This window comes from Oncorhynchus nerka, linkage group LG14 (genome assembly GCF_034236695.1).
Source record: "Oncorhynchus nerka isolate Pitt River linkage group LG14, Oner_Uvic_2.0, whole genome shotgun sequence".
Lineage (NCBI taxonomy): Eukaryota > Metazoa > Chordata > Actinopteri > Salmoniformes > Salmonidae > Oncorhynchus > Oncorhynchus nerka.
In genome coordinates, this window is record NC_088409.1 from 25502949 (window position 1) to 25530645 (window position 27697).

The 27697-nt window shown below is 43.2% G+C and overlaps 1 protein-coding gene across 1 annotated transcript; it reads right to left on the reverse strand.

Moving 5' to 3' along the window:
* Positions 1 to 7333: 7333 nt before the first annotated feature.
* On the reverse strand, positions 7334 to 24553 carry pitpnc1b (phosphatidylinositol transfer protein cytoplasmic 1b). Its single transcript, XM_029654744.2, has 10 exons — positions 23899 to 24553; positions 16070 to 16218; positions 14442 to 14530; positions 14191 to 14198; positions 14007 to 14078; positions 12612 to 12704; positions 12089 to 12244; positions 11802 to 11865; positions 10054 to 10143; positions 7334 to 8527 (listed from the first exon to the last, which is right to left on the reverse strand). Exons 1-10 carry the CDS (start codon positions 23944 to 23946, stop codon positions 8382 to 8384), a joined length of 915 nt encoding a protein of 304 aa, XP_029510604.2. The 5' UTR covers positions 23947 to 24553; the 3' UTR covers positions 7334 to 8381.
* Between the last annotated feature and the right edge of the window lie 3144 nt (positions 24554 to 27697).

Here is a 27697-nt window from a genome sequence, read left to right on the forward strand (position 1 = left end):
ATCTTCTTCTGGATCATCCAAAGGCTCTCTAGCAAACTTCAGACCGGCCTGGACATGTACTGGCTTAAGCAGGGGGACACGTCTGGCACTGCAGGATTTCAGTCCCTGGCGGCGTAGTGTGTTACTGGTGGTAGGCTTTGTTACTTTGGTCCCAGCTCTCTGCAGGTCATTCACTAGGTCCCCCCGTGTGGTTCTGGGATTTTTGCTCACCGTTCTTGTGATCATTTTGACCCCACGGGGTGAGATCTTGCGTGGAGCCCCAGATCGAGGGAGATTATCCGTGGACTTGTATGTCTTCCATTTCCTAATAATTGCTCCCACAGTTGATTTCTTCAAACCAAGCTGCTTACCTATTGCAGATTCAGTCTTCCCAGCCTGGTGCAGGTCTACAATTTTGTTTCTTGTGTCCTTTGACAGCTCTTTGGTCTTGGCCATAGTGGAGTTTGGAGTGTGACTGTTTGAGGTTGTGGACAGGTGTCTTTTATGCTGATAACAAGTTCAAACAGGTGCCATTAATACAGGTAACGAGTGGAGGACAGAGCCTTTTAAAGAAGAAGTTACAGGTCTGTGAGAGCCATAAATCTTGCTTGTTTGTAGGTGTATTTTCCACCATAATTAGCAAATAAATTCATTAAAAATCCTACAATGTGATTTTCTGGAATTTGTTTCCTCATTTCGTCAGTCATAGTTGAAGTGTACCTATGATGAAAATTACAGGCCTCTCTCATCTTTTTAAGTGGGAGAACTTTCACAATTGGTGGCTGACTAAATACTTTTTTGCCCCACTGTATGTTGTCCCTCCTTACCATTTGAAGAGTATTTACCCAACAATACATAACAGTGTACAATACAGTCTGTGACGCATCCCTCTCAGTGTGTGTGTGTGTGTGTGTGTGTGTGTGTGTGTGTGTGTGTGTGTGTGTGTGTGTCTGTGTGTGTGTGTGTGTTTGCACACTTTCTTTGTCCTCTCTCTGTGTATGTCCTTACAGGGAGGTACATACCACCACTTCTATGTCCTCTCTCTGTGTAGGTCCTTACAGGGAGTTACATACCACCACTTCTATGTCCTCTCTCTGTGTATGTCCTTACAGGGAGGTACATACTACCACTTCTATGTCCTCTCTCTGTGTAGGTCCTTACAGGGAGGTACATACCACCACTTCTATGTCCTCTCTCTGTGTAGGTCCTGACAGGGAGTTACATACCACCACTTCTATGTCCTCTCTCTGTGTATGTCCTTACAGGGAGGTACATACCACCACTTCTATGTCCTCTCTCTGTGTATGTCCTTACAGGGAGGTACATACCACCACTTATATGTCCTCTCTCTGTGTAGGTCCTTACAGGGAGGTACATACTACCACTTCTATGTCCTCTCTCTGTGTATGTCCTTACAGGGAGGTACATACCACCACTTCTATGTCCTCTCTCTGTGTAGGTCCTTACAGGGAGGTACATACCACCACTTCTATGTCCTCTCTCTGTGTAGGTCCTTGCAGGGAGGTACATACCACCACTTCTATGTCCTCTCTCTGTGTAGGTCCTTACAGGGAGGTACATACCACCACTTCTATGTCCTCTCTCTGTGTAGCTCCTTACAGGGAGGTACATACCACCACTTCTATGTCCTCTCTCTGTGTAGCTCCTTACAGGGAGGTACATACCACCACTTCTATGTCCTCTCTCTGTGTAGCTCCTTACAGGGAGGTACATACCACCACTTCTATGGCCGTGGCAGCGGGGAAATGTAATTCCACATTTTGCAGATCAAAGCCCATTGTATTCTAATGTATTCCACACACTCTATTCTAATCTATTCTCTCACATGAACAAACATATGGCGGCTCTCTGCTATGGTTGTTGTGTAATTAATAGGCATGGTGGGGCAATTAAAACAGGGAGGCTTTATGCTGATTAAGATATTTAAAGCATGAATTTCAATGAATGTCTGCCCATACCCTGGGCCCTCTTGCTTTTTCTCTGTGTCTCTATGAGTTTGTTTATTGGTGTAAAAGAGACAGAGAGAGAGATTTGGGTGTGTGTGGGGGGGTGGGTTTTGCTTTTTCTTCTTGCTTTTCTGTGTGTGTTTATGTAGAGTGTCTAACACAAAACCACAACAATTTAGCAATTATCCTTGAATTTTCTGTTACCCGTAAGTAAATAATTCCAGCATTACCAGAATAGCGTCGCTGGAATCATTTGCTGGAGGATGTCACAGCATTAAACAGGTCGGCATTAATACCGCGCTAACTGACTGCGGGCGGGTAACTGTACAGAGAGAGGCGGTCCTCAACCGTTTTCAATAGAAATGATTAATGTGTAGAGCCAGCGGCCTTTAAGTCTATTCCACAGGGGAAGGATGGATGCAGATTCCCATTGCAAGCCATATTCAGCCCCTTAATTGGTACAATTAGTTATCAGGGATACTGTATGTATGTAAAAGTCTGCCTGTCCACAGATAAAGTCCACTCCAGTTACTCCTGAGCAGTGGTTAACAATTGTGTTCCCCACAGTGGAGTTTAATTCACAGTGGATTTAGAGCTATTTACATGATTGAGAGGCCTAATGCCAGTAATGCTGACACCAGAATGAATAACATGCTTAGGGTGCAGGCTGGCTGTTGACTCATAGCCCAGACAGAAACCAGGAAGAATGGGCGAGCGCACACACACGCACCTACACACACACGCAAGCACAGGCCTTTATGAATCAGTATTGTGACCCTGGTGTGTAGACATGAATGGGGCGTTTGCATTACAGAGCCACAGAGTGTAGTGTGTATCTATGTGTTCAGTAAAGCTGGTACATCATGGGGTTAGGCCAGAGAGGTACAGTTGAAGTCGGAAGTTTACGTACACTTAGATTGGAGTCATTCAAACTCGTTTTTCAACCACTCCACAAATTTCTTGTTAAAACCTGTGTAGGACTGGGGTTCCGCTAGTGGACAGCCAACATCTGTGAAATCGCCAACAGCCACTGAAATTGCAGGGCACCAAATACAAATCAACAGAAATCTCATAAATCAAATTTCTCAAACATACAAGTATTAGGCACCATTTTAAAGATAAAATTCTCGTTAATCCAGCTACAGTGTCTGATTTCAAAAAAGCTTTACAGTGAAAGCTCCACAAACAATTATGTTAGGTCACCACCAAGCCAGAGAAAAACCCAGCCAAAGAGAGGAGTCACAAAAAGCACAAAGAGATAAAATAAATCACTAACCTTTGATGATCTTCATCAGATGACACTCATATGACTTCATGTTACATAATACATATATGTTTTGGTTTTGTTCGATAAAGTGCATATTTATATCAAAAAATCTAATTTTACATTGGCGCGTTACGTTCAGTAGTTCTAAAACATGCGGTGATTGTGCAGAGAGCCACATGAATTCACAGAAATACTCATTATAAATGTTGATGAAAATTCTAGTGTTATGCATGGTACTTTAGATACACTTCTCCTTAATGCAACCGCTGTGTAAGATTTCAACAAAACTTTACGGAAAAAGCATAATCTGAGAACGGCGCTCAGAGCCCAAACCAGCCAGAGAATTATCCGCCATGTTGAGTAGTCAACATTATTAATAAATAGCATTATAAATATTCATTTATCTTTGATGACCTTCATCAGAATGCACTCCCAGGAATCGCAGTTCAACAATAAATGCTTGTTTTGTTCGATAATGTCCATCATTTATGTCCAATAGCTTATTTTGTTAGGGCGTTTGGTAAACAAATCCAAAAAAGCGATCTGGTCCAGTCGGACGAAACATTCAAAAAGTTATATTACAGGTCGAAGAAACTTGTCAAACTAAGTATAGAATCAATCTTTAGGATGTTTTTATCATAAAAGTTCAATAATGTTCCAACCGGAGAATTCCACTCTGTAAAAAAGCCATGGCACGAGAGCTAAATCTCTCGTCATGAGGCTGTGACACTCTGCCAGACCACTGACTCAAAGAGCTCTCATCCGGTCCCACTTCGCAGTAGAAGCCTCATTCAAGTTTCTAAAGACAGTTGACATCTAGTGGAAGCCTTAGGAAGTGCATCTTGACCCATATCCCACTGTGTATTCGATAGGACTGAGTTCAAAAACTACAAACCTCAGATTTCCCACTTCCTGTTGGGGTTTTTTCTCAGGTTTTTGCCTGCCATATGAGTTATGTTATACTCACAGACATCAAACAGTTTTAGAAACTTCAGAGTGTTTTTTATCCTATACTAATAATAATATGCATATATTAGCATCTGGGACTGAGTAGGAGGCAGTTCACTCTGGGCACGCTATTCATCCAAAAGTGAAAATGCTGCCCACTATCCCAAAGAAGTTTAAACAAACTACAGTTTTGGCAAGTCAGTTAGGACATCTACTTTGTGCATTACAAGTAATTTTTCCAACAATTGTTTACAGACAGATTATTTCACTCATAATTCACTGCATCACAATTCCAGTGGGTCAGAAGTGTACATACACTAAGTTGACTGTTCCTTTGAGTAGCTTGGGAAAAATCCAGAAAATGATGTCATGGCTTTAGAAGCTTCTGATTGACTCAAATGATGTCAATTAGCCTATTGGAAGTGTACCTGTGGGTGTATTTCAAGGCCCACCTTCCAACTCAGGGCCTTTTTGCTTGACATCAAGAGAAAATCAAAATAAATCAGGCAAGACCTCAGAAAAAAATTGTAGACCTCCACAAGTCTGGTTCATCCTTGGGAGCAATTTCCAAATGCCTGAAGGTACCACGTTCATCTGTACAAACAATATTACGCAAATATAAACACAATGGGACCACGCAGCCGTCTTGCTGCTCAGGAAGGAGATGCGTTCTGTCTCCTAGAGATGAACGTACTTTGGTGCGAAAAGTGCAAATCATTCCCAGAACAACAGCAAAGGACCTTGTGAAGATGCTGGAGGAAACAGGTACAAAAGTATCTACATCCACAGTAAAATGAGTCCTATATCAACATAACCTGAAAGGCCGTTCAGCAAGGAAGAATCCACTGCTCCAAAACCGCCATAAAAAAGACAGACTACGGTTTGCAACTGCACATGGGGACAAAGATCATACTTTTTGGAGAAATGTCCTCTGGTCTGATGAAACAAAAATAGAACTGTTTGGCCATAATGACCATCATTATGTTTGGAGGAAAAAGGGGGAGGTTTGCAAGCCGAAGAACACCATCCAAACTGTGAAGCACGAGGGTGGCAGCATCATGTTGTGGGGGTGCTTTGCTGCAGGAGGACCCCAAGCATACTTCCAAAGTTGTGGCAAAATGGCTTAAGGACAACAAAGTCAAGGTATTGGAGTGACCATCACAAAGCCCTGACATGAATCCTATAGAAAATTTGTGGGCAGAACTGAAAAAGTGTGTGCGAGCAAGGAAGCCTACAAACCTGACTTAGTTACACCAGCTCTGGCAGGAGGAATGGGCCAAAATTCACCCAACTTATTTGGGGAAGCTTGTGGAAGGCTACCCGAAACGTTTGACCCAAGTTAAACAATTTAAATGCAACCCTAACAAATACTAATTGAGTATGTAAACTTCTGTCCCTCTGGGAATGTGATGAATGAAATAAAAGCTGAAATAAATAATTCTCTCTACTATTATTCTGACATTTCACATTCTTAAAATAAAAGTGATGATCCTAACTGACCTAAGACAGGGACTTTTTACTAGGATTAATGTCAGGAATTGTGAAAAACTGAGTTGAAATGTATTTGGCTAAGGTGTATGTAAACTTCTGACTTCAGCTGTATATAGATGAAGGGGAGGGTGTCAGTCTTTTTCTCTTACGTGTTTAATCCCTCTTCAATGTTTCCTGCTCCCTTTTGGTTCCTTTTTACATTCTTTCTCTCTCTCTCTCTCCTCTTTCTTTCGCCCTCTCCTCTCTCTTTCTCTCTCCTCTTCCTCTTTCTCTCTCCTCTTTCTTTCGCCCTCTCCTCTCTCTTTCTCTCTCCTCTTCCTCTTTCTCTCTCCTCTTCCTCTTTCTCTCTCCTCTTCCTCTTTCTCTCTCCTCTTTCTTTCGCCCTCTCCTCTCTCTCTCTCTCTCCTCTTTCTTTCGCCCTCTCCTCTCTCTCTCTCTCTCCTCTTTCTTTCGCCCTCTCCTCTCTCTTTCTCTCTCCTCTTCCTCTTTCTCTCTCCTCTTTCTTTCGCCCTCTCCTCTCTCTCTCTCTCTCCTCTTTCTTTCGCCCTCTCCTCTCTCTCTCTCTCTCCTCTTTCTTTCGCCCTCTCCTCTCTCTTTCTCTCTCCTCTTCCTCTTTCTCTCTCCTCTTCCTCTTTCCCTCTCCTCTTTCTTTCGCCCTCTCCTCTCTCTCTCTCTCTCCTCTTTCTTTCGCCCTCTCCTCTCTCTTTCTCTCTCCTCTTCCTCTTTCTCTCTCCTCTTCCTCTTTCTCTCTCCTCTTTCTTTCGCCCTCTCCTCTCTCTCTCTCTCCTCTTTCTTTCGCCCTCTCCTCTCTCTCTCTCTCCTCTTTCTTTCGCCCTCTCCTCTCTCTTTCTCTCTCCTCTTCCTCTTTCTCTCTCCTCTCTCTTTCTCTCTCCTCTCTCTTTCTCTCTCCTCTCTCTTTCTCTCTCCTCTCTCTTTCTCTCTCCTCTCTCTTTCTCTCTCCTCTTCCTCTTTCTCGAGCAACGCAGCAGTAGAAGAGAACAGGAAGATTCAGCACTACATGGTCAGGATCTATAAGCATCTACCAGGGGGAACATTTCTATATAATGAACAGAGTACATCTTCTGTGGAGGCCCTCCTGAGGAAAGGAGTGCAGGAACAGAGAGGCCCTCCTGAGGAAAGGAGTGCAGGAACAGAGAGAGGCAGAGAAGGTGAGAGAGAGCGGAAGAGAGCGAGAGAGGAAGAGAGAGAATGTTCTTATAGTATAGCCTACAGTCTTCAGGTCCCACTGCAGCACGTGTCAACACTTCTGTCTGTGTCTGCTTCTTTCTTTTTCCCCCCTCTCCTTTATCTCTCCAGCTCTCCTTCCCCTACTGTATTGTCCCATTGTCTCAACTAGTCATCTGTTGTAGTTCACATCCCCTCATGACAGGCTCAAACACACACTCAACAGTGTAATTTATCAAACCTCCTGTCCCACAATGCACTGAGTAAGCCCTACGCAGTGCACTGAGTAAGCCCTACGCAGTGCACTGAGTAAGCCCTACGCAGTGCACTGAGTAAGCCCTACATCACATTCCCTGTCAACTAGTTGTGAACTATTACTCTCTCACTAGCAGGGTAACACAAGGTTAACATGGTCTAGAATAATAAGCTCTGTTGCTCTATTGTTTCACTTATCTCCTGCAGTCACTTTATCATGACTAATGATCTTAACAAGATATACAGGAGATAAAGGCTTTTATTCATTCATACAAGAGGTACATAGCTGACAATGGACTTCCATTACAATAGACTAAACAGCCAAATATACAGTATATGTATAATGTGTCAATATAAAACTAGTTATACATTATATTCATCCTGTATGTCAGATTATTCCACAGCCTGTACAGAGGTCATGTTGCAGCCATTACCATAGATCAGAAGTTAATCATGTTTAAAACAGCCATCCTATTGACTCATCAGTGAAGGTTAGCCCTGTTTCAGCCATTTGCTGCATGGAGCAGAACGATCAAGCAGCCAATACAGCGCCTCGATACACCGGATCAATAACCCCAGTCTGACCAATGGGATGGGGGGGGGGCTCTGTGGATCCACGGCTCTCCCCTACCATTATATCCACTCTAGTAGCCTTTTCCTGAAGTCAAATTACCTAGAGGCCTCATGGGTGGAATGTTATTCATCATTTCATTTTTTTTGTACCTGCCGAAAATTGGTCTTTCTATGTCAAACAGTTTGTAATATTTCAGTCTACTTTCATGTATATAAAGTGTAATATTGGGATGCAACCTCAAGAACAGGGGGTTGGGTTATATTGTTACAGCTGGATAAAGGGGTAGGACAGGGAGTTGGGTTATATAGTTACAGCTGGATAAAGGGGTAGGACAGGGAGTTGGGTTATATAGTTACAGCTGGAGAAAGGGGTAGGACAGGGGGTTGGGTTATATAGTTACAGCTGGAGAAAGGGGTAGGACAGGGGGTTGGGTTATATAGTTACAGCTGGAGAAAGGGGTAGGACAGGGGGTTGGGTTATATAGTTACAGCTGGAGAAAGGGGTAGGACAGGGGGTTGGGTTATATAGTTACAGCTGGAGAAAGGGGTAGGACCTGAGCGCTCTAAGTGCTGCTTCTGTGGACAGTGTAGCTTTACTGGTTAAATGTGTCTGTGGTGGATGGCCGTAAAACAAAAAGGAACTGCTGCAGTGTAGTTACTGTCACGGAGGGGTTTAAGCAGGCAGGAATTGATGCATCAGTATGAACGTGTGTGTGTTACTCGGGGGTGGAGTTAAGGCGGACAGTGCTTTGAGGCAGTGTGGAGGTGGAGGGGTCTGACATGGCCATAGTCTTCACTCCCATCTTCTTCAGAGAGCGCTCATCTGTGACGGACATAGAGCGCGAGTACGCCGGACGAGGGGCTGCTGCAGAAGAGAAAGAGAGGCAGGGGGAATGAAGGGAACGAAGAAGAAGTTGAGTGGTTAAATTATTCAAATACACATCCCTTCACAGTTCACACACCCATAATAAAAATTCAAATACACTTTTTTTTCAAAATGAGATGAATGGCATGAAATGTTTTTGGGTAAAATCTGCTCGGCGCCTGCAGTAGCATGTTCTGGCCTGTAGGTGATCCGGACAGCGCAGCGAGCTGCAGCAGAGAGAGTAAGCAATGACTGCAAATCCATTTCAGCCTCATGTCTCGCATACCACACGAACATTCTACGGGCCATACTGTGGCTGCTGCCCTTGATATCATTCAGCAGCAACAACCGTCCGAACTTCTCATGACTCACCAGCAGGGGGCAGAGTGACCACACACACACACTAGGGCTGCAATTTGCAGTAAGTGCTGCAATAGCTACCCAAACTCCTATGCCCCACCCACGGACATTAGTTTCTTCTCTGCAATTATTCTGGATCTGAGTACCTACCCGACGATTTCTAGAACGCAAACATATTCTAACAGTTCTGATTGGTCCCAGAAACCGATGGGTTGGGCCAGAGCCAGAACACAGGTGGGTAAATCAGGGTTTCGAAAATTCGTCATTGGCTTTGATACTCTGATTGGTTATAGACTATCCAATCGCTGATTACTTGTAATGAGGGCTGTTTTGTAAAAACATCCCTCATTTAAACATCACCTCAAACTATTTCAATGATTGCAGTCTCAGACTGAAGTATGTAGCTAACATAGAGCAGAGGAAGAATTCAGTTTGAGTCTCCAGGCAATATTGTGCTCACTCTCCTCTGCTCTCACTGAGCTTCCTTTCTGTGAAATACCTATTTAGCTTCTTCCCTCTCTCTTACCTCTTGTTCTCTCAATGATCTTTCTGTCTTTCTCGCCACCTCTCCGCCTCTGCATGCTCTTCCCTTCTTCCCCTCCCCCTCTCTCACTTTTCACCCATCCTTGTGCTTTCTCCCTCCCCCCTACTTTCTCAAAAGGTCCCCTATGCTCCCTCTTCTCCCCCTCTTCCATCCACTCTTCCTTCCATCACTCTCTCCTTTCTCTCCACTTTACCTTCTCTGTCTCTCTCTCTCTTACCCCGCCGCCCCTTTTCTCATCTCTCTCCTTCTCTGTTAAAATACAATATAATAATAGTAATAATAGTACAGTAGTAGACTAGTAGTTACTACAGCTGGGTGATATGGACACAAACCCCATAGCGATAAATTGCCTGTACAGATACGATAATGATAAATAGAACGATACGTTTCTAACATTAATGTGAACTGCTCAGTTTTTAATATTATCCTTTAAAATACTAGTTGTGGTTGAAGACATCAATTATCCAATTAACAATCACCCATATTTGCAAAACGCATTTAATTTCAAACTTCACATTTCTCCAGAGTACTTATCATAATGAATGATATCAGAAAAATGCCTTGGATAAGTGATCGGTGTCGATCATTTTCCGTTTATGGTCCCAGCTCTAATAGTCACCTGTGTTGTTGTTCTGGGTTGATTTGAGTTTGCTGTTGGTCTGTTCCTGTATCTGCCGCTCATACTCTCTCACATCCTCCAAACTCATCCCTGTAGGGAAAAGCACAGTCTGATGAGATTATAATACATTATTATATCTATGTAACATGTGTATCATAATGCATTATAACCATGTCACATGTGTATCATAATGCATTATAACCATGTCACGTGTGTATCATAATGCATTATAACCATGTCACGTGTGTATCATAATGCATTATAACCTTGTCACATGTGTATCATAATGCATTATAACCATGTCACATGTGTATCATAATGCATTATAACCATGTCACATTATTATCATCATGTCCTACATGTTCTATTATAATTTTTTTAATTCACCTTTATTTAACCAGGTAGGCTAGTTGAGAACAAGTTCTCATTTACAACTGCGACCTGGCCAAGAATAAAGCAAAGCAGTTCGACACATACAACAACACAGAGTTACCCATGGAGTAAACAAACATACAGTCAATAATACAGTAGAAAAAAGGCTATATACAGTGTGTGCAAATTAGGTAAGATAAGGGAGGTAAGGCAATAAATAGGCCAATAGTGGCGAAGTAATTACAATATAGCAATTAAAACACTGGAGTAATTGATGTGCAGAAGATGAATGTGCAAGTAGAGATACTGGGGTGCAATGGAGCAAGTGAAGTAAATACAGTATGGGGATGAGGTAGTTGGATGGGCTATATTACAGATGGGCTATGTACAGGTGCAGTGATCTGTGAGCTGCTCTGACAGCTGGTGGTTAAAGTTAATGAGGTAGATGTGAGTCTCCAGCTTCAGTGATTTTTGCAGTTCGTTCCGGTCATTGGCAGCAGAGAACTGGAAGGAGAGGCGGCCAAAGGAGGAATTGGCTTTGGGGGTGACTAGTGAGATATACCTGCTGGAGCGCGTGCTACGGGTGGGTGCTGCTGTGGTGACCAGTGAGCTGAGATAAGGCGGGGCTTTATCTAGCAGAGACTTGTAGATGACCTGGAGCCAGTGGGTTTGGCGATGAGTATGAAGTGAGGGCCAGCCAACGAGAGCGTACAGGTTGCAATGGTGGGTAGTATATGGGACTTTGGTGACAAAACGGATGGCACTGTGATAGACTGCATCCAATTTGTTGAGTAGAGTGTTGGAGGCTATTTTGTAAATGACATCGCCGAAGTCGAGGATCGGTAGGATAGTCAGTTTTACGAGGGTATGTTTGGCAGCATGAGTGAAGGAGGCTTTGTTACGAAATAGGAAGCTGATTCTAGATTTAATTTTGGATTGGAGATGCTTAATGTGAGATTGGAAGGAGAGTTTATAGTCTAACAAGACACCTAGGTATTTGTAGTTGTCCACATATTCAGAACCGTCCAGAGTAGTGATGCTGGACAGGTGGGCAGCGATTGGTTGCATTTAGTTTTACTTGCATTTAAGAGCAGTTGGAGGCAAATAATCATGTCCTACATGTTATAAAACATAACTATGTCCTATTATAAACATGTTCTTTCTATATGTTATGAAGCATTATAACCATGCCCTGTTATTATCATGTCCTATACTTTGAATCATTATAAACATGTTCTATAATGTATTGCATTACAACCATGTTCTATAATATAATGCATTATAAACATGTTCTATAATATAATGCATTACAACCATGTCCTATTATAATCATGCGCTATATGTTATAAGGCATTATAACCATGTCCTCTACTGACCATGCCATTCGTCTGTCCAGGCCACAGCCTGTCTGTGCCCCACCAGTAGGATGTCCTGGATGTTCTGTCAGATCATACACACCAGAGAAAATACATTTCTTAAAGAAACACATCCAAAGGCTTTCAGCAGATGCTGCTGGAGATCAGTGTATATGTTGAGCAAAAAGAAAATATTCCCCACACGCAATCTATGCTGTCAAATGTGTTTCCTTAAACAACATTTTGACCTGTAGGTCTTTATCAGGTTCTCAACCTGATGCATGATGGTAAATGTAGTTTCCTCTCACCCTGTGTATGAAGTCCTCAGTCTTTCCCTGGAAGCCGTAGACTTCGAAACTGCACTGCACCCTCTTATAGGAACACATGATGGGGGTGCTGTCCTTACGCCACCCTTCCACCAGGGGGCCTCGGCCCGTCTTCTCAGACACCCAGCGGCTCAGGTCCTACAGAGACAAAGTACACATTACCTGCTGACTGAGCTAAATCCCTGGTCGGTGTGTAGAGGGGGAGGTGTGTGGGTGTGGGAGTGCGTGTGTGCAGGCCTGTGTGAGCAGGATGTTGCTCAATGCCTCACATATAATCTATGAATGATTCAACATGATAGGCATCTGGGGCCCAAGATGCATAGATTGTACAAGTGTCTGTGTATTTACGTTTGTGTTTATCTAAAGTACGTCTTCCTCTGTCTCTGCGTGAGATAGTGAGTGTGTGTGTGTTTTCAGCTATGTGTCTTGCTGATTGATCTTTGTTTCTGAAGTTACTGGAACTGCGGAAGTCAGGAGGAGGAAATGTGTGTGTACACGCTAGTACCTCTGTCTCCTTGTAGTGTTTGTCAGGGATGGGGTCAATGAGGATATCCAGGTGGCTCACGCTCTCTGCAGGGGTGGGCCTGTCTCCAAATACCTGCAACCGAGCAGAGGGGGAGGTCACTCAGAAATAGACTGACACACACACTGGAGCCAGGGCCTAGTAGATGAGGAAATAGACTGACACACACACTGGAGTCAGGGCCTAGTAGATGTAATAGTGAGGTCACACATTGTATCACCCCTCATAATACTCCACCCTCAGTCTTTTAGCAAATCATTACACTACAGCAAAACACCACACACAGAGAGAGAGACAGGGAGATTAGGGGAGAGAGAAAGAGGTGGGGAGAAGGGGTAAGGGAGAGAGAGGGAGCACACTAAATCACAGAGGAAGAGAGAGACAAGCAGATGGAGCAGGCGAGGATGGACGAGCGGGGGTGAAAGAGGAGAGAAAGAACGAGACACTTATCAAAGAAAGAGAGATAAAAGTCACTGTTGTTTCTGTTCTGTTCTGTCCCCTTGTCCTGACAGAAAGCGAAAGAGAGAGTAATGTCTCTTTTGAAGATGTTCATTCCTCTGCTGGTATTTAACAAAGAGCAGAGCAGGGAGACAAACCCACTGCCAGATAATCAGCTGTGTTTCAGATCCTATTATGCCCTGTGTCTCTTGTGTTTAAGAACCTGTTCTCTCATATAAGGTATGTCTTGTCTGTCTGACTGTTGACACTTGTCATAGTTGCCATTTTTCCATGTCAAAAGCATTGTTTTACCTCATCCTTTAAACCTGCTTATATTCCTCTGTTTTGGTTGTGCTTTTGTGCTCTTTAGATGTCCTCTATGTTGTTGTGCATTGTAATAGAGGTGTATGTATGGATTGTGGTGTGTGTGTGTGTGTGTGTGTGGGAGCATATGTGCATTAATGTGTGTGTGTGTGTTTCTGCTAAAAATGAACACATGTAACCTGTAGCTGGGAGAAGGTTGAAACAAGCTTCGCCACATTTCTGGATACACACACTAACAGCCAACAGCCAGACGAGTTCGGTCTTGTTCCCAGGTTTCTATCCCAAAATGACAGGGGCACGCTGTAGGGACAAACCAGCTCAGAATTGTGTTTGTGTCAGAATTCCGTGACAAGGCCAGAAAAGGTGGTGAAACAAGCCTGTAATACAAGCATGTACCCTTCGTTCTCCCTCTCACACAAACACCGTGGATGGCTAATAGATCTGACGCTATTGCATTCTGGCCTTTGCTTGTTTTCCTTATAATAGCCATATCAATTTGATGAGCATTCTCCTTACACTGCAGAGAAGATTGCAATTTCTCTCCCTCTCTCCCTCTCTCCCACCCTTCTTTCAGTCTCTCACCCCCTCTTCTCTCTCTCCTTCAGTCATACTCACATTATTGTTGTCACCATTGTTGTTCTCAAACCTGGTCTCAATACGGATGCTGAACTTGGGAAGGAAGGAGACCTACAGTAGATGAAGGATGGATGGAGGGAGAGAGTAGACAGATGAGGTTAAGTATACAGATATTTGGAGAGGGATGAGCTCTACTGCATGTATATGATGTGTGAATACTTACTGAGTACTCTGAAGCACACACACCGCAGAAGTTCCATACGGATAGAGAGGAACATTATTAGTGACACACCATACACACATTTCAAAACATGTGGAACAAACGAGGTTTAAAAGTAAATTGGGTCTAGATAAGATAGATTGGGTTTAATCTAAGTGCAGACAAGGAAACAGTTGACTTGACCCTATAGGAAGAACAGGTTGGTAGCAGGTGAAACGTCTGTGTATGTGGTGGACAGAATAGTGTTGTCAGACCTGTGATGGTGTAAGGGTAGAAGTTCCAGGCCTTCTCTGTCACATAGAAGACCCTGGGGACAAACACACTCACCCAGGATGGCAGTTTACTGTCAGAGAGAGAGACAGACAGAGGGGAGGAATGTACTGTTATCGTCGCTGAGGTAGATGTACGTGTGTGGTATGATCTAGGGCTAGGCCATAGGGGTGGGTGTGGGATAGTAGGTGTGTGTTACTGCTGGTATCATTTCTTGGTTGAGCAGTGCTAGGAGTGTGTGAGGTACAGTGGGTGTGTGTATGTGGTACAGCTGCACCATCGAGAGCATCACCGCCTGGTATGGCAACTTCTTGGTATCTGACCTTAAGGTGCTACTGAGGGTAGTGTGAACGGGACCAAGGTTCCTGCCATCCAGGACCTATATAATAAGCGGTGTCAGAGGAAAGCCCAAAAAATTGTCAGAGACTACAGTCACTCAAGTCGTAGACTGTTTTCTCTGCTACCGCACGGCAAGCGGTACCGGAGCGCCAAGTCTAGGACCAAAAGGCTCCTTAACAGCTTCTACCCCCAAGCCATAAGACTGCTGAACAATTCATCAAATGGCCACCGGACGATTTACATTGACCCCCCCCCTCCATTTGTTTGTACACTGCTGCTACTTGCTGTTTATTATCTATGCATAATCACTTCACCCCTACCATGTACAAAATCACCTCTAACCTGTACATTGACTCGGTACCAGTACCCCCTGTATATAACCTCGTTATTGTGTTACTTTTTTATAATTTTTTACTTTAGTTTATTATAAAATATTTTCTTAACTCTTTGTTGAACTGCACTGTTGGTTAAGGGTTTGTATCTAAGCATTTCACTGTAAGGTCTACACTGTTGGTTAAGGGTTTGTATGTAAGCATTTCACTGTAAGGTCTACACTGTTGGTTAAGGGTTTGTATGTAAGCATTTCACTGTAAGGTCTACACTGTTGGTTAAGGGTTTGTATCTAAGCATTTCACTGTAAGGTCTACACTGTTGGTTAAGGGTTTGTATGTAAGCATTTCACTGTAAGGTCTACACTGTTGGTTAAGGGTTTGTATGTAAGCATTTCACTGTAAGGTCTACACTGTTGGTTAAGGGTTTGTATGTAAGCATTTCACTGTAAGGTCTACACTGTTGGTTAAGGGTTTGTATGTAAGCATTTCACTGTAAGGTCTACACTGTTGGTTAAGGGTTTGTATGTAAGCATTTCACTGTAAGGTCTACACTGTTGGTTAAGGGTTTGTATGTAAGCATTTCACTGTAAGGTCTACACTGTTGGTTAAGGGTTTGTATGTAAGCATTTCACTGTAAGGTCTACACTGTTGGTTAGGGTTTGTATGTAAGCATTTCACTGTAAGGTCTACACTGTTGGTTAAGGGTTTGTATGTAAGCATTTCACTGTAAGGTCTACACTGTTGGTTAAGGGTTTGTATGTAAGCATTTCACTGTAAGGTCTACACTGTTGGTTAAGGGTTTGTATGTAAGCATTTCACTGTAAGGTCTACACTGTTGGTTAAGGGTTTGTATGTAAGCATTTCACTGTAAGGTCTACACTTGTATTCTGCGCTTGTGACAAAGTTTGATTTGAGGTACAGTGTTAATGTGGGTGTGTTACCTATTGAGGTAGATGCGTTTCTCAGTGAGCTGTCCCAGGCCATGTTGGGGATGTGTGTCTGGTTGGTTCCTCACCACCTCCACTCCCTCCCCTCCTCCGCTCTGCTCATTACTGTGTTTACTGATCATGTACAGCTGCCCAATCTTATACTGGGGGGGGAGGGGGAGACAATTCACACAGTCCTGTCTTAATACCACATCCTTCTTCCAATTAATGTAGATCGTACAGCAGTCAGTTAATTTATCATAAAACCGGACGCGTTTATGGACTGCTCACGGTGAGCTTTTCTTAGGAACATATCTAAGGTCAGCTCACCCTCCTCCAAAGCCCTAACCTTATCCATTAGGACAACAATGAACAACTAACCTTAGATCAGTGAAAAGGCTGCCTTCTTCCTGTGTGTGCCCTGACCATCAGCTTGACGTGGAAACGTCAGTTCCCTGTATACTGAACGGATTAAAGCTCAAATAAACACATTTCTGACGGTTTTTTTTGAGAGCTGCATCAAATGTCATTTTGTAAGTTTTCCTTGGTATGCCCTTTATTTGGGCTCCCGAGTGGCACAGCGGCCTAGGGCACTGCATCTCAGTGCAAGAGGTGTCACTGCAGTCCCTGGTTCGAATCCAGGCTGCATTACTGTACATCTAGCTGTGATTGGGAGTCCCATAGGGCGGTGCGCAATTGGCCCAGCGTCGTCTGGGTTTTGCTGGGGTAGGTCGTCATTGTCAATAAGAATTTGTTCTTAACTAGTTAAAGGTTAAACGTAAAAAATGTAGATTTAAAAATGTATTTAAAATATTTTTGCAATTGTTGTCGGGCACCCCTCCTTTGTTGAAGCATGGAACCCCACCTGAACTCTGACCTTAGACCAATAGTATCTAGCTGTTACTTGCCCAAGTCCTTAAGGCAGTGATAAGACTTGGGTTGGGAAACCCAGAACCATTCATTGACAGTGTTTACCTAGTCCTGTCCTATAGACAGATGTTAAGATCACTGAATGTCTATGTCTATGTCTGTTCTGGTCATTCTTTACGTGAATGTCTATCAATGCCTCTGTTCTGGCCATTCTCTATGTGAATGGATATCTATGTCTCTGTTCTGGCCATTCTCTATGTGAATGTCTATCAATGCCTCTGTTCTGGCCATTCTCTATGTGAATGGATATATATGTCTCTGTTCTGGCCATTCTCTATGTGAATGGATATCAATGTCTCTGTTCTGGCCATTCTCTATGTGAATGGATATCTATGTCTCTGTTCTGGCCATTCTCTATGTGCATGTCTATCAATGTCTCTGTTCTGGCCATTCTCTATGTGAATGGATATCTATGTCTCTGTTCTGGCCATTCTCTATGTGAATGTCTATCAATGTCTCTGTTCTGGCCATTCTCTATGTGAATGGATATCTATGTCTCTGTTCTGGCCATTCTCTATGTGAATGTCTATCAATGTCTCTGTTCTGGCCATTCTCTATGTGAATGGATATCTATGTCTCTGTTCTGGCCATTCTCTATGTGAATGGATATCTATGTCTCTGGTCTGGTCACTCTGTATGTGAATAGATATCTATGTCTCTGGTCTGGTCACTCTCTATGTTAATAGATATCTATGTCTCTGGTCTGGTCACTCTGTATGTGAATGTGTCACCCACCCTTTGACTAACAACACAAACCCACACAGCGTTATGTTTCTCTTTGACTTCAGACCCCTGTGACAGTTTTGTGGTTAATGTGTTGTACTGATGATGACTGAAACATCCAGTGTAGTGAGACAGCAACTATATTATGTGAATGTGCCCCACCCTTTGACTAACAACAAAACATCGTCATTTGTCCCCCACCCTTTGACTAAAAACAAAACTAACACATACCGGTCTTAATTTGTTCCTCAGCTTTTGACTAAATATGAAACACACGTACCTGTGTCTTAATCCGCCAACCTACTAGTACAACCAGCTACACTTCCCTCAGAATTAGAAGTGTGTGTGTGTGTGTGTGTGTGTGTGTGTGTGTGTGTGTGTGTGTGTGTGTGTGTGTGTGTGTGTGTGTGTGTGTGTGTGGAACTATAAGCTGATCCCACTAAAGCTGCATAGGAATCTTAATGCGCTTCCCCATCAGACCGTGAGAGTCAGAGTTCCACACGTGGAATGGATCTCACCTTAGAATTTGGTTCTGTGTGATTTTACAGAGACTATTTTCAGATAGATATACACAAGCCACCGATCCAGGGTTTTTTCTGCAAAGAAAAGTCTTGGGCGGGCTTCCTAAGTGTGTTTTCGGGCTGCCTATGTCCAAACAGTAAAAAAAAAAATCTTATAATAAAATGGAATGGAAAAAGGATGGAAAAACGTTGTGAGTGTAAACTTAAATGACTAAAACCAGATATAAACTAGGTAGAAAAGATAACAGACCTGCCCCTGAAGTCTGAAGTTTACATACATTTAGCCAAATACATTTCAACTCACTTTTTCACAATTCCTGACATTTAATCGTAGTAAAAAATTCCCTGTTTTAGGTCAGTTAGGATCTTCACTTCATTTTAAGAATGTGAAATGTCAGAATAATAGTAGAGAGAATGATTTATTTCAGCTTTTATTTCGTTCATCACATTCCCAGTGGGTCAGAAGTTTACATGCAATCAATTAGTATTTGGTAGCATTACCTTTAAATTGTTTAACTTGGGTCAAACGTTTAGGGTAACCTTCCACAAGCTTCCCACAATAAGTTGGGTGAATTTTGGCCCATTCCTCCTGACAGAGCTGGTGTAACTGAGTCAGGTTTGTAGGCCTCCTTGCTCGCACCGGCTTTTTCAGTTCTGGCCACAAATTTTCTATAGGATTGAGGTCAGGGCTTTGTGATGGCCACTCCAATACCTTGACTTTGTGTCCTTAAGCCATTTTGCCACAACTTTGGAAGTATGCTTGGGGTCATTGTCCATTTGGAAGACCCATTTGTGACCAAGCTTCAACTTCCTGACTGATGTCTTGAGATGTTGCTTCAATATATCCACATACATTTTCCTTCCTCATGACACCATCTATTTTGTGTAGTGCACCAGTCCCCCACAACATGATGCTGCCACCCCCGTGCTTCACGGTTCAGATGGTGTTCTGCAGCTTGCAAGCATCCCCCTTTTTCCTCCAAACATAACGATGATCATTATGGCCAAACAGTTCTATTTTTGTTTCATCAGACCAGAGGACATTTCTCCAAAAGGTAGAATCTTTGTCCCCATGTACAGTTGAAAACCGTAGTCTGGCATTTTTCTGTCGGTTTTGGAGCAGTGGCTTCTTCCTTGCTGAGTGGCCATTAAGGTTACTACAGCTCGGCATTCAACACCATAGTACCCTCCAAGCTCGTCATCAAGCTCGAGACCCTGGGTCTCGACCCCGCCCTGTGCAACTGGGTACTGGACTTCCTGACGGGCCGCCCCCAGGTGGTGAGGGTAGGCAACAACATCTCCTCCCCGCTGATCCTCAACACGGGGGCCCCACAAGGGTGCGTTCTGAGCCCTCTCCTGTACTCTCTGTTCACCCACGACTGCGTGGCCACGCACGCCTCCAACTCAATCATCAAGTTTGCGGACGACACAACAGTGGTAGGCTTGATTACCAACAACGACGAGACGGCCTACAGGGAGGAGGTGAGGGCCCTCGGAGTGTGGTGTCAGGAAAATAACCTCACACTCAACGTCAACAAAACTAAGGAGATGATTGTGGACTTCAGGAAACAGCAGAGGGAACACCCCCCTATCCACATCGATGGAACAGTAGTGGAGAGGGTAGCAAGAGTTAAGTTCCTCGGCATACACATCACAGACAAACTGAATTGGTCCACTCACACTGACAGCGTCGTGAAGAAGGCGCAACAGCGCCTCTTCAACCTCAGGAGGCTGAAGAAATTCGGCTTGTCACCAAAAGCACTCACAAACTTCTACAGATGCACAATCGAGAGCATCCTGGCGGGCTGTATCACCGCCTGGTACGGCAACTGCTCCGCCCTCAACCGTAAGGCTCTCCAGAGGGTAGTGAGGTCTGCACAACGCATCACCGGGGCAAACTACCTGCCCTCCAGGACACCTACACCACCCGATGTTACAGGAAGGCCATAAAGATCATCAAGGACATCAACCACCGAACCACTGCCTGTTCACCCCGCTATCATCCAGAAGGCGAGGTCAGTACAGGTGCATCAAAGCTGGGACCGAGAGACTGAAAAACAGCTTCTATCTCAAGGCCATCAGACTGTTAAACAGCAATCACTAACATTGAGTGGCTGCTGCCAACACACTGTCATTGACACTGACCCAACTCCAGCCACTTTAATAATGGGAATTGATGGGAAATGATGTAAATATATCACTAGCCACTTTAAACAATGCTACCTTATATAATGTTACTTACCCTACACTATTCATCTCATATGCATATACTGTACTCTAGATCATCGACTGCATTCTTATGTCACTAGCCACTTTAACTATGCCACTTTGTTTACTTTGTCTACATACTCATCTCATATGTATATACTGTACTCGATACCATCTACTGTATGCTGCTCTGTACCATCACTCATTCATATATCCTTATGTACATATTCCTTATCCCCTTACACTGTGTATAAGACAGTAGTTTTGGAATTGTTAGTTAGATTACTTGTTGGTTATCACTGCATTGTCGGAACTAGAAGCACAAGCATTTCGCTACACTCGCATTAACATCTGCTAACCATGTGTATGTGACAAATAAAATGTGATTTGATTTGAAGGTTATGTCGATATAGGACTCATTTTACTGTGGATATAGATACTTTTGTACCTGTTTCCTTCAGCATCTTCACAAGTTTCCTTTGCTGTTGTTCTGGGATTGATTTGCACTTTTCTCACCAAGGTACGTTCATCTCTAGGGGACTCCTTCCTGAGCGGTATGACGTGGTCCCATGGTATTTATACTTGTTCATCTGTACAAACAATAGCATACGTGGTACCTTCAGGGATATGGAAATTGCGCCCAAGGATGAGCCAGACTTGTGGAGGTCTACAATTTTTTATATTCCCATGACGTCAAGCAAAGAGGCACTGAGTTTGAAGGTAGTCCTTGAAATACATCCGCAGGTACACCACCAATTGACCCTAAATATTGTCAATTAGCCTATCAGAAGCTTCTAAAGCCATGATATCATTTTCTGGAATGTTCCAAGCTGTTTAAAGACACAGTCAACTTAGTGTATGTAAACTTCTGACCCACTGGAATTGTGATACAGTGAATTATAAGTGAAATAATCTGTCTGTACACAATTGTTGGAAAAATGACTTGTGTCATGCACAAAGTAGATGTCCTAACCGACTTGACAAAACTATAGTTCGTTAACAATACATTTGTGGAGTGGATGAAAAACAAGTTTTAATGACTCCAACCTAAGTGCATGTAAACTTCCGACTTCAACTGTATACATGTTTATACTATCATCTCTGAGGACCAACAGTCACCAAAATAAGAGAGAGAAAGTCCGGGACAATCTAAAATGATACATTCAGGAGTGTTTTTGTCATGGCATGGGGCCTCCATTGACTTTGTTCCTCCATTGACTCCATTGACTTTATTTTGAGTCATTCACATAGCATAAGCCATGGCAACATGTTTAGAATGGCAGGAATTGATCTTTAAACTGTACATTTCTCTCCTCAGCCTCATGGCAGAATTGCAGGAAAACGGCGGTCAAAACGGCGGTCAACAGGAAGGCCTCTGTCACGCCCTGGTCGAAGTATTTTGTGTTTTTCTTCATGTTTTGGTCAGGCCAGGGTGTGACATGGGGTTTTGTATGTGGTGTGTAGCTTAGTGGGATTGTAGCTTAGTGGGGTGTTCTAGGAGAGTCTATGGCTGTCTGAAGTTGGGAACCATATTTAGGCAGCCATATTCTTTGGTTGTATTGTGGGTGATTGTCCTGAGTGTCTTGATGTCCGTGTTAGATGTTAGTTGACACATGTATAGGCTGTTTTCGGTTTTCGTTTCGTTTATTGTTTTGTAGTGTTGTTTAGATTCGTGTTACGTTTGTTTATTAAAACATGAATCGCAATCGACACGCTGCGTTTTGGTCCGACTCTCCTTCACCATTAGAAAGCCGTTACAGCCTCAAACATTTTCGGTCGGCTACCGCACCATTGGCCAGGCCCACCACCTAAGCCCCATTTTGATCCATAAAAACCTGTGATCCTTCTAGCTAAAGCTTCTACAAACACTAAAACTTAAAGTTCACTAAAGTTTGTCACGTTTCCAGACCACAGAAGTGGTCTAACAACCGACCAAAGTTGGTTTTAGAGTGAAGTATTAATGGACGTTTCCGGCACGGCATGTTGTAATAATAACCAACTACATAACACTGTTCCAGACAGATAGCTCAGACTTAAACATTATGATAGGGAGAACTGCTTTGTTCTGGTGGTTGGAGGGAATGAGGACCTTCCCTTTGAGGGCACTCTACAGCACCTTCCCCCTAAACCCTTTTCCACCCACCACTTCTTACTCCCTGGCAGAATCTGTCCTTCGTTTTTAACCTCCAGGCCAAATGCCTTCGTTGACGTTTGTAAGCCTCAACCAGTCCAACTTGTTTGTGAGGTTAAAAATAAAATAAAACACTTTAAAAAAAGAGTCAGTGAGAGAGAAAAACAGCTGAGGTTAGGTACATGCAGAACCATACAGAGTGCCAGCCACATGAACAACACTACTCAACTACAGGAGGCCTGTGCTTAATGTTGTTACAGATGTAGGATCTTCATTTGAGCCAGTTTGCTACAGCAGCAACAGGAAATCTGAATTATATGGATTATAATGAATGGACATTTTTGTCGGGGGTGATACATTTATCGTAAATTAAATCCTTAAATCCACCCCAAGCTGTCCTGCAACAGGGTGATACATTTATCGTAAATTAAATCCTTAAATCCACCCCAAGCTGTCCTGCAACAGGGTGATCATTTATCGTAAATTAAATCCTTAAATCCACCCCAAGCTGTCCTGCAACAGGGTGATACATTTATCGTAAATTAAATCCTTAAATCCACGACATGCTGTCCTGCAACAGGGTGATACATTTATCGTAAATTAAATCCTTAAATCCACCCCAAGCTGTCCTGCAACAGGGTGATCATTTATCGTAAATTAAATCCTTAAATCCACCCCAAGCTGTCCTGCAACAGGGTGATCATTTATCGTAAATTAAATCCTTAAATCCACCCCAAGCTGTCCTGCAACAGGGTGATCATTTATCGTAAATTAAATCCTTAAATCCTCCCCAAGCTGTCCTGCAACAGGGTGATCATTTATCGTAAATTAAATCCTTAAATCCACCCCAAGCTGTCCTGCAACAGGGTGATCATTTATCGTAAATTAAATCCTTAAATCCACCCCAAGCTGTCCTGCAACAGGGTGATACATTTATCGTAAATTAAATCCTTAAATCCACCCCAAGCTGTCCTGCAACAGGGTGATACATTTATCGTAAATTAAATCCTTCAATCCACCCCAAGCTGTCCTGCAACAGGGTGATACATTTATCGTAAATTAAATCCTTAAATCCACCCCAAGCTGTCCTGCAACAGGGTGATCATATGAATATTCTACATCTGTATTCTAGCAACTAACATTTTCAAGATCACATTAAAATCTGTCACCTTATTTTAACAACAGTGGGCTACAGTATACACACATTCAATCACATAGGCACAAACACACACACACACACACACACACACACACACACGAGAGAGACCCCCCAGCCACAAACACACAGACCCCCGACACACACATACATGTTCACAGACAAACACACTTACCTCTTCCACAGTTAGTGGCATGCATATTCTATACTCCTTCATCAACATGGTTCAATCGTGTAGTGAACGTCTGTCTGTCTTTGCGTGTCCTAACTCTCCTGTTGCATAGTAAGCGTGCTTAAGGAACTACAGTGACAGCACCTACTGCAGTGACCTCTCTTTCTCTCCCCCTTTATTTTGCTGATGTCAGTGCTTCATTGAAGTCCAGTCCATTCTGTCAATGTGTATCTATTTGTTTTTTCTCTCTCTCTCCTCCTTTTTGTTTATCTCCCGATTAATATCCACACTCCCTCTGTCAACATTCAACTTTTGTCCTTCCCTTTCTCTCTACCCATGGTTCCCCCCTCTCGCTGTCGCCCTCTACCCCTGGTTTCCCCCTATGCCTCTCTCTCTTTCTCCGTTGCCCTTAGTTTACTCTTTCTTTGTTCTCCACTTTTCTTTGTTCTTGTCCTCCAGTGAGCAACAGGTAATTAACTTGTGAAGTAAGACTGAAACCTTCTCAACTCCATAATCCACGCCAGCGTACCTGTCCTGCTATTCTCTCTCTCTCCTCCGTCTCTCTTACTTTCGTTCTCTGGACTGCTCTCACGTGTAACCTTGCTCTCGGCTCGGCACTCTTCCCTCTCCCCTTCGCCGCCCTCCCCTGCTTTCAGTTCCTCACAAATTCCTTCACTCCCGCCTTCTCCTTATCTCCCTCCCCGTCTCGCCCTCCACATCTTCTCACGCCCACCTTACTTTACCTATGTACCGGTTTCTGCTCTCTCTCTCACACAGCCAAAGTTGACAGCTCTCAGCTGATATGAATGGCTAGCACTGAGCAGTAGTTAAGTGGTGGGTTGGATTAAATATTAGCAGAGCCATGAGTGCTTCTATTAAGCACAGCCCCAGCGTTGATATTATATTACCATGACCTTGAACTGAGTTAAATTGAATCCATGTTTAGTCAATGAGTACAGAGATGTGAGCAGACATCATTGTATCTATTGCCTGTGTTTGTCCTTGAGTACTGGGTTTGTTTCTGGGTTTGTTTCCCAAGCATTTCACTACAAGCATTTCGCTGCACTTGCATTAACATCTGCTAACCATGTGTATCTGACAAATAAAATATTATTTGGAAGAGAGAAGTGAACAACATTGGTGGTGGTCATGATGAATGCCAAGCTTGAGTTGTATTGTTTCCCCGGAAGAGAAGTGAACAGCATTGGTGGTGGTCATGATGAATGCCAAGCTTGAGTTGTATTGTTTCCCTGGAAGAGAAGTGAACATCATTGGTGGTGGTCATGATGAATGCCAAGCTTGAGTTGTATTGTTTCCCTGGAAGAGAAGTGAACAGCATTGGTGGTCATGATGAATGCCAAGCTTGAGTTGTATTGTTTCCCTGGAAGAGAAGTGAACATCATTGGTGGTGGTCATGATGAATGCCAAGCTTGAGTTGTATTGTTTCCCTGGAAGAGAAGTGAACAGCATTGGTGGTGGTCATGATGAATGCCAAGCTTGAGTTGTATTGTTTCCCTGGAAGAGAAGTGAACATCATTGGTGGTGGTCATGATGAATGCCAAGCTTGAGTTGTATTGTTTCCCTGGAAGAGAAGTGAACAACATTGGTGGTGGTCATGATGAATGCCAAGCTTGAGTTGTATTGTTTCCCTGGAAGAGAAGTGAACAGCATTGGTGGTGGTCATGATGAATGCCAAGCTTGAGTTGTATTGTTTCCCTGGAAGAGAAGTGAACAACATTGGTGGTGGTCATGATGAATGCCAAGCTTGAGTTGTATTGTTTCCCTGGAAGAGAAGTGAACATCATTGGTGGTGGTCATGATGAATGCCAAGCTTGAGTTGTATTGTTTCCCTGGAAGAGAAGTGAACAGCATTGGTGGTGGTCATGATGAATGCCAAGCTTGAGTTGTATTGTTTCCCTGGAAGAGAAGTGAACAGCATTGGTGGTGGTCATGATGAATGCCAAGCTTGAGTTGTATTGTTTCCCTGGAAGAGAAGTGAACAGCATTGGTGGTGGTCATGATGAATGCCAAGCTTGAGTTGTATTGTTTCCCTGGAAGAGAAGTGAACAGCATTGGTGGTGGTCATGATGAATGCCAAGCTTGAGTTGTATTGTTTCCCTACTATTAAACGTGACAAAGGAGGAACAGATGCTTGCTTTTATATGGGTCATAACACAGGGGCGAAGCTATACTGCACATGTGTCAAACTCATTCTACGGTGGGCCAAGTGTATGCGGGATTTCACTCCTCCCTTGTACTTGAAGACTTGGCACTGATTAGTAAGGAACTTACCCACACATGGTTGTCTAGGTTTTAATTGATAAAACTCAAAAACCTGCAAACACTCAGCCCTCCATGGAATGAGTTTGACTCCCCTGTTATACTGGGTCTGAGCTATAGAATCCCATAAGCCTCTCAAACTCAACTCTGGACCTCGAACCCAGTGCCATTGCTTTTTAACTTTTTTATTGTTCCCCTCCAATCAGGGACTGATTAAGACCTGGGACACCAGGTGTGTCTAATTCATTATCAGGTAGAAACCAGCAGGCTCCGGACTTCGTTGGGTAAGAGATGAATATCCCTTCCCTAAGGTCTCTATAGAGCAGGGCTCTCCAGCCCTGTTCCTGGACAGCTACCGTCCTGTAGATATTCACACCAACCCTAATCTAGAGCACCCGATTCTAACAATTAGCTGGTTGTTAAGCTGAATCTGGTTAGTTACAACAGGTTGAATCAAAAACCCACAAGAGGGTAGCTCTCCAGGAACAGGGTCGTAGGGTTTTTGATCCTGTTTGAAGTCCCACATTGACCCCTAACCCGTATCCATGAGTACTCCATAGATCTGAAATGATTGGATAAGCATTGTGGTAATAGCTTCACTATGTCCTCTCATTGGATTGGGTTTTCTCCATCTTGCTTATACCAGATCAAAGTTGATTTATCTCTCCCTTCTTTACAGATCTATACATATGAGCTCCTCCAGAGAAGGCCAGAGCAGTGGCAACTTAAAGTAGAGATTGTTTATAAAATGATGGATGACTGACTGAGGGAAAGGTTTACCAGTTAATAGGTGGATTCAGTTACTGATTTAATTATTAATTGGTCAGCAGGGATTTTTGCCTCCAACCTTTGTGTTCCAAAGATTTGAGACTGTTGGATGACTCGTGAGTTAATTAAATTATTGATCAATGATTGATTGATTCAGCCAATGTCACAATTTGTAACGGTTGCCGTCTGGAGATCGAGAGGACCAAAGCGCAGCATGTTTAGTGTTCATCTTTTTAATGGAAAACTGAACACTTCAAAAACACAAAAGAAACAGTTCTATCTGGTGCAGACACACAAAGACTGAAAACAACCACCCACAGATACCAACAGAAAACAGGCTACCTAAATATGGTTCCCAATCAGAGATAATGACTAACACCTGCCTCTGATTGAAAACCATATTAGGCCAAACAAGAAACCCAACCTAGAAACACAAAACATAGAATACCCACCCAACTTACGTCCTGACCAACTAAAACAAATAGATAACACAAGAACTAGGGTCAGAACGTGACACAATTACTGTTTCTGCAGTTCTCTCCAAACCTTCATCTTTCACTGATAGGTAAAAAGACAGGTGTCAGCCATCAGGTGAATCCCTCTCAGATCAGTGAAGTTAAATGATAAAATGCTCTTTATGACTGTTTTGGCATAGCAGTTAATCATTATTTTATTCCTGTCCTGTGTGTGTGTTCGTTCATGTGTATCTTATTGTGTTTGTGTTGCAAGTTTATTATAGTAAAACTGAAACTAA

Coding starts and splice junctions, on each gene's coding strand:
- pitpnc1b (XM_029654744.2), bottom strand. CDS start 23,946: ATGTTGATGAAGGAGTATAGAATATGCATGCCACTAACTGTGGAAGAG. Junction 12,705..14,006: donor ACAATGGTGACAACAATAAT/GTGAGTATGACT, acceptor GCTCGGTTGCAG/GTATTTGGAGACAGGCCCAC. Junction 10,144..11,801: donor CTGGACAGACGAATGGCATG/GTCAGTAGAGGA, acceptor TTTTCCCTACAG/GGATGAGTTTGGAGGATGTG.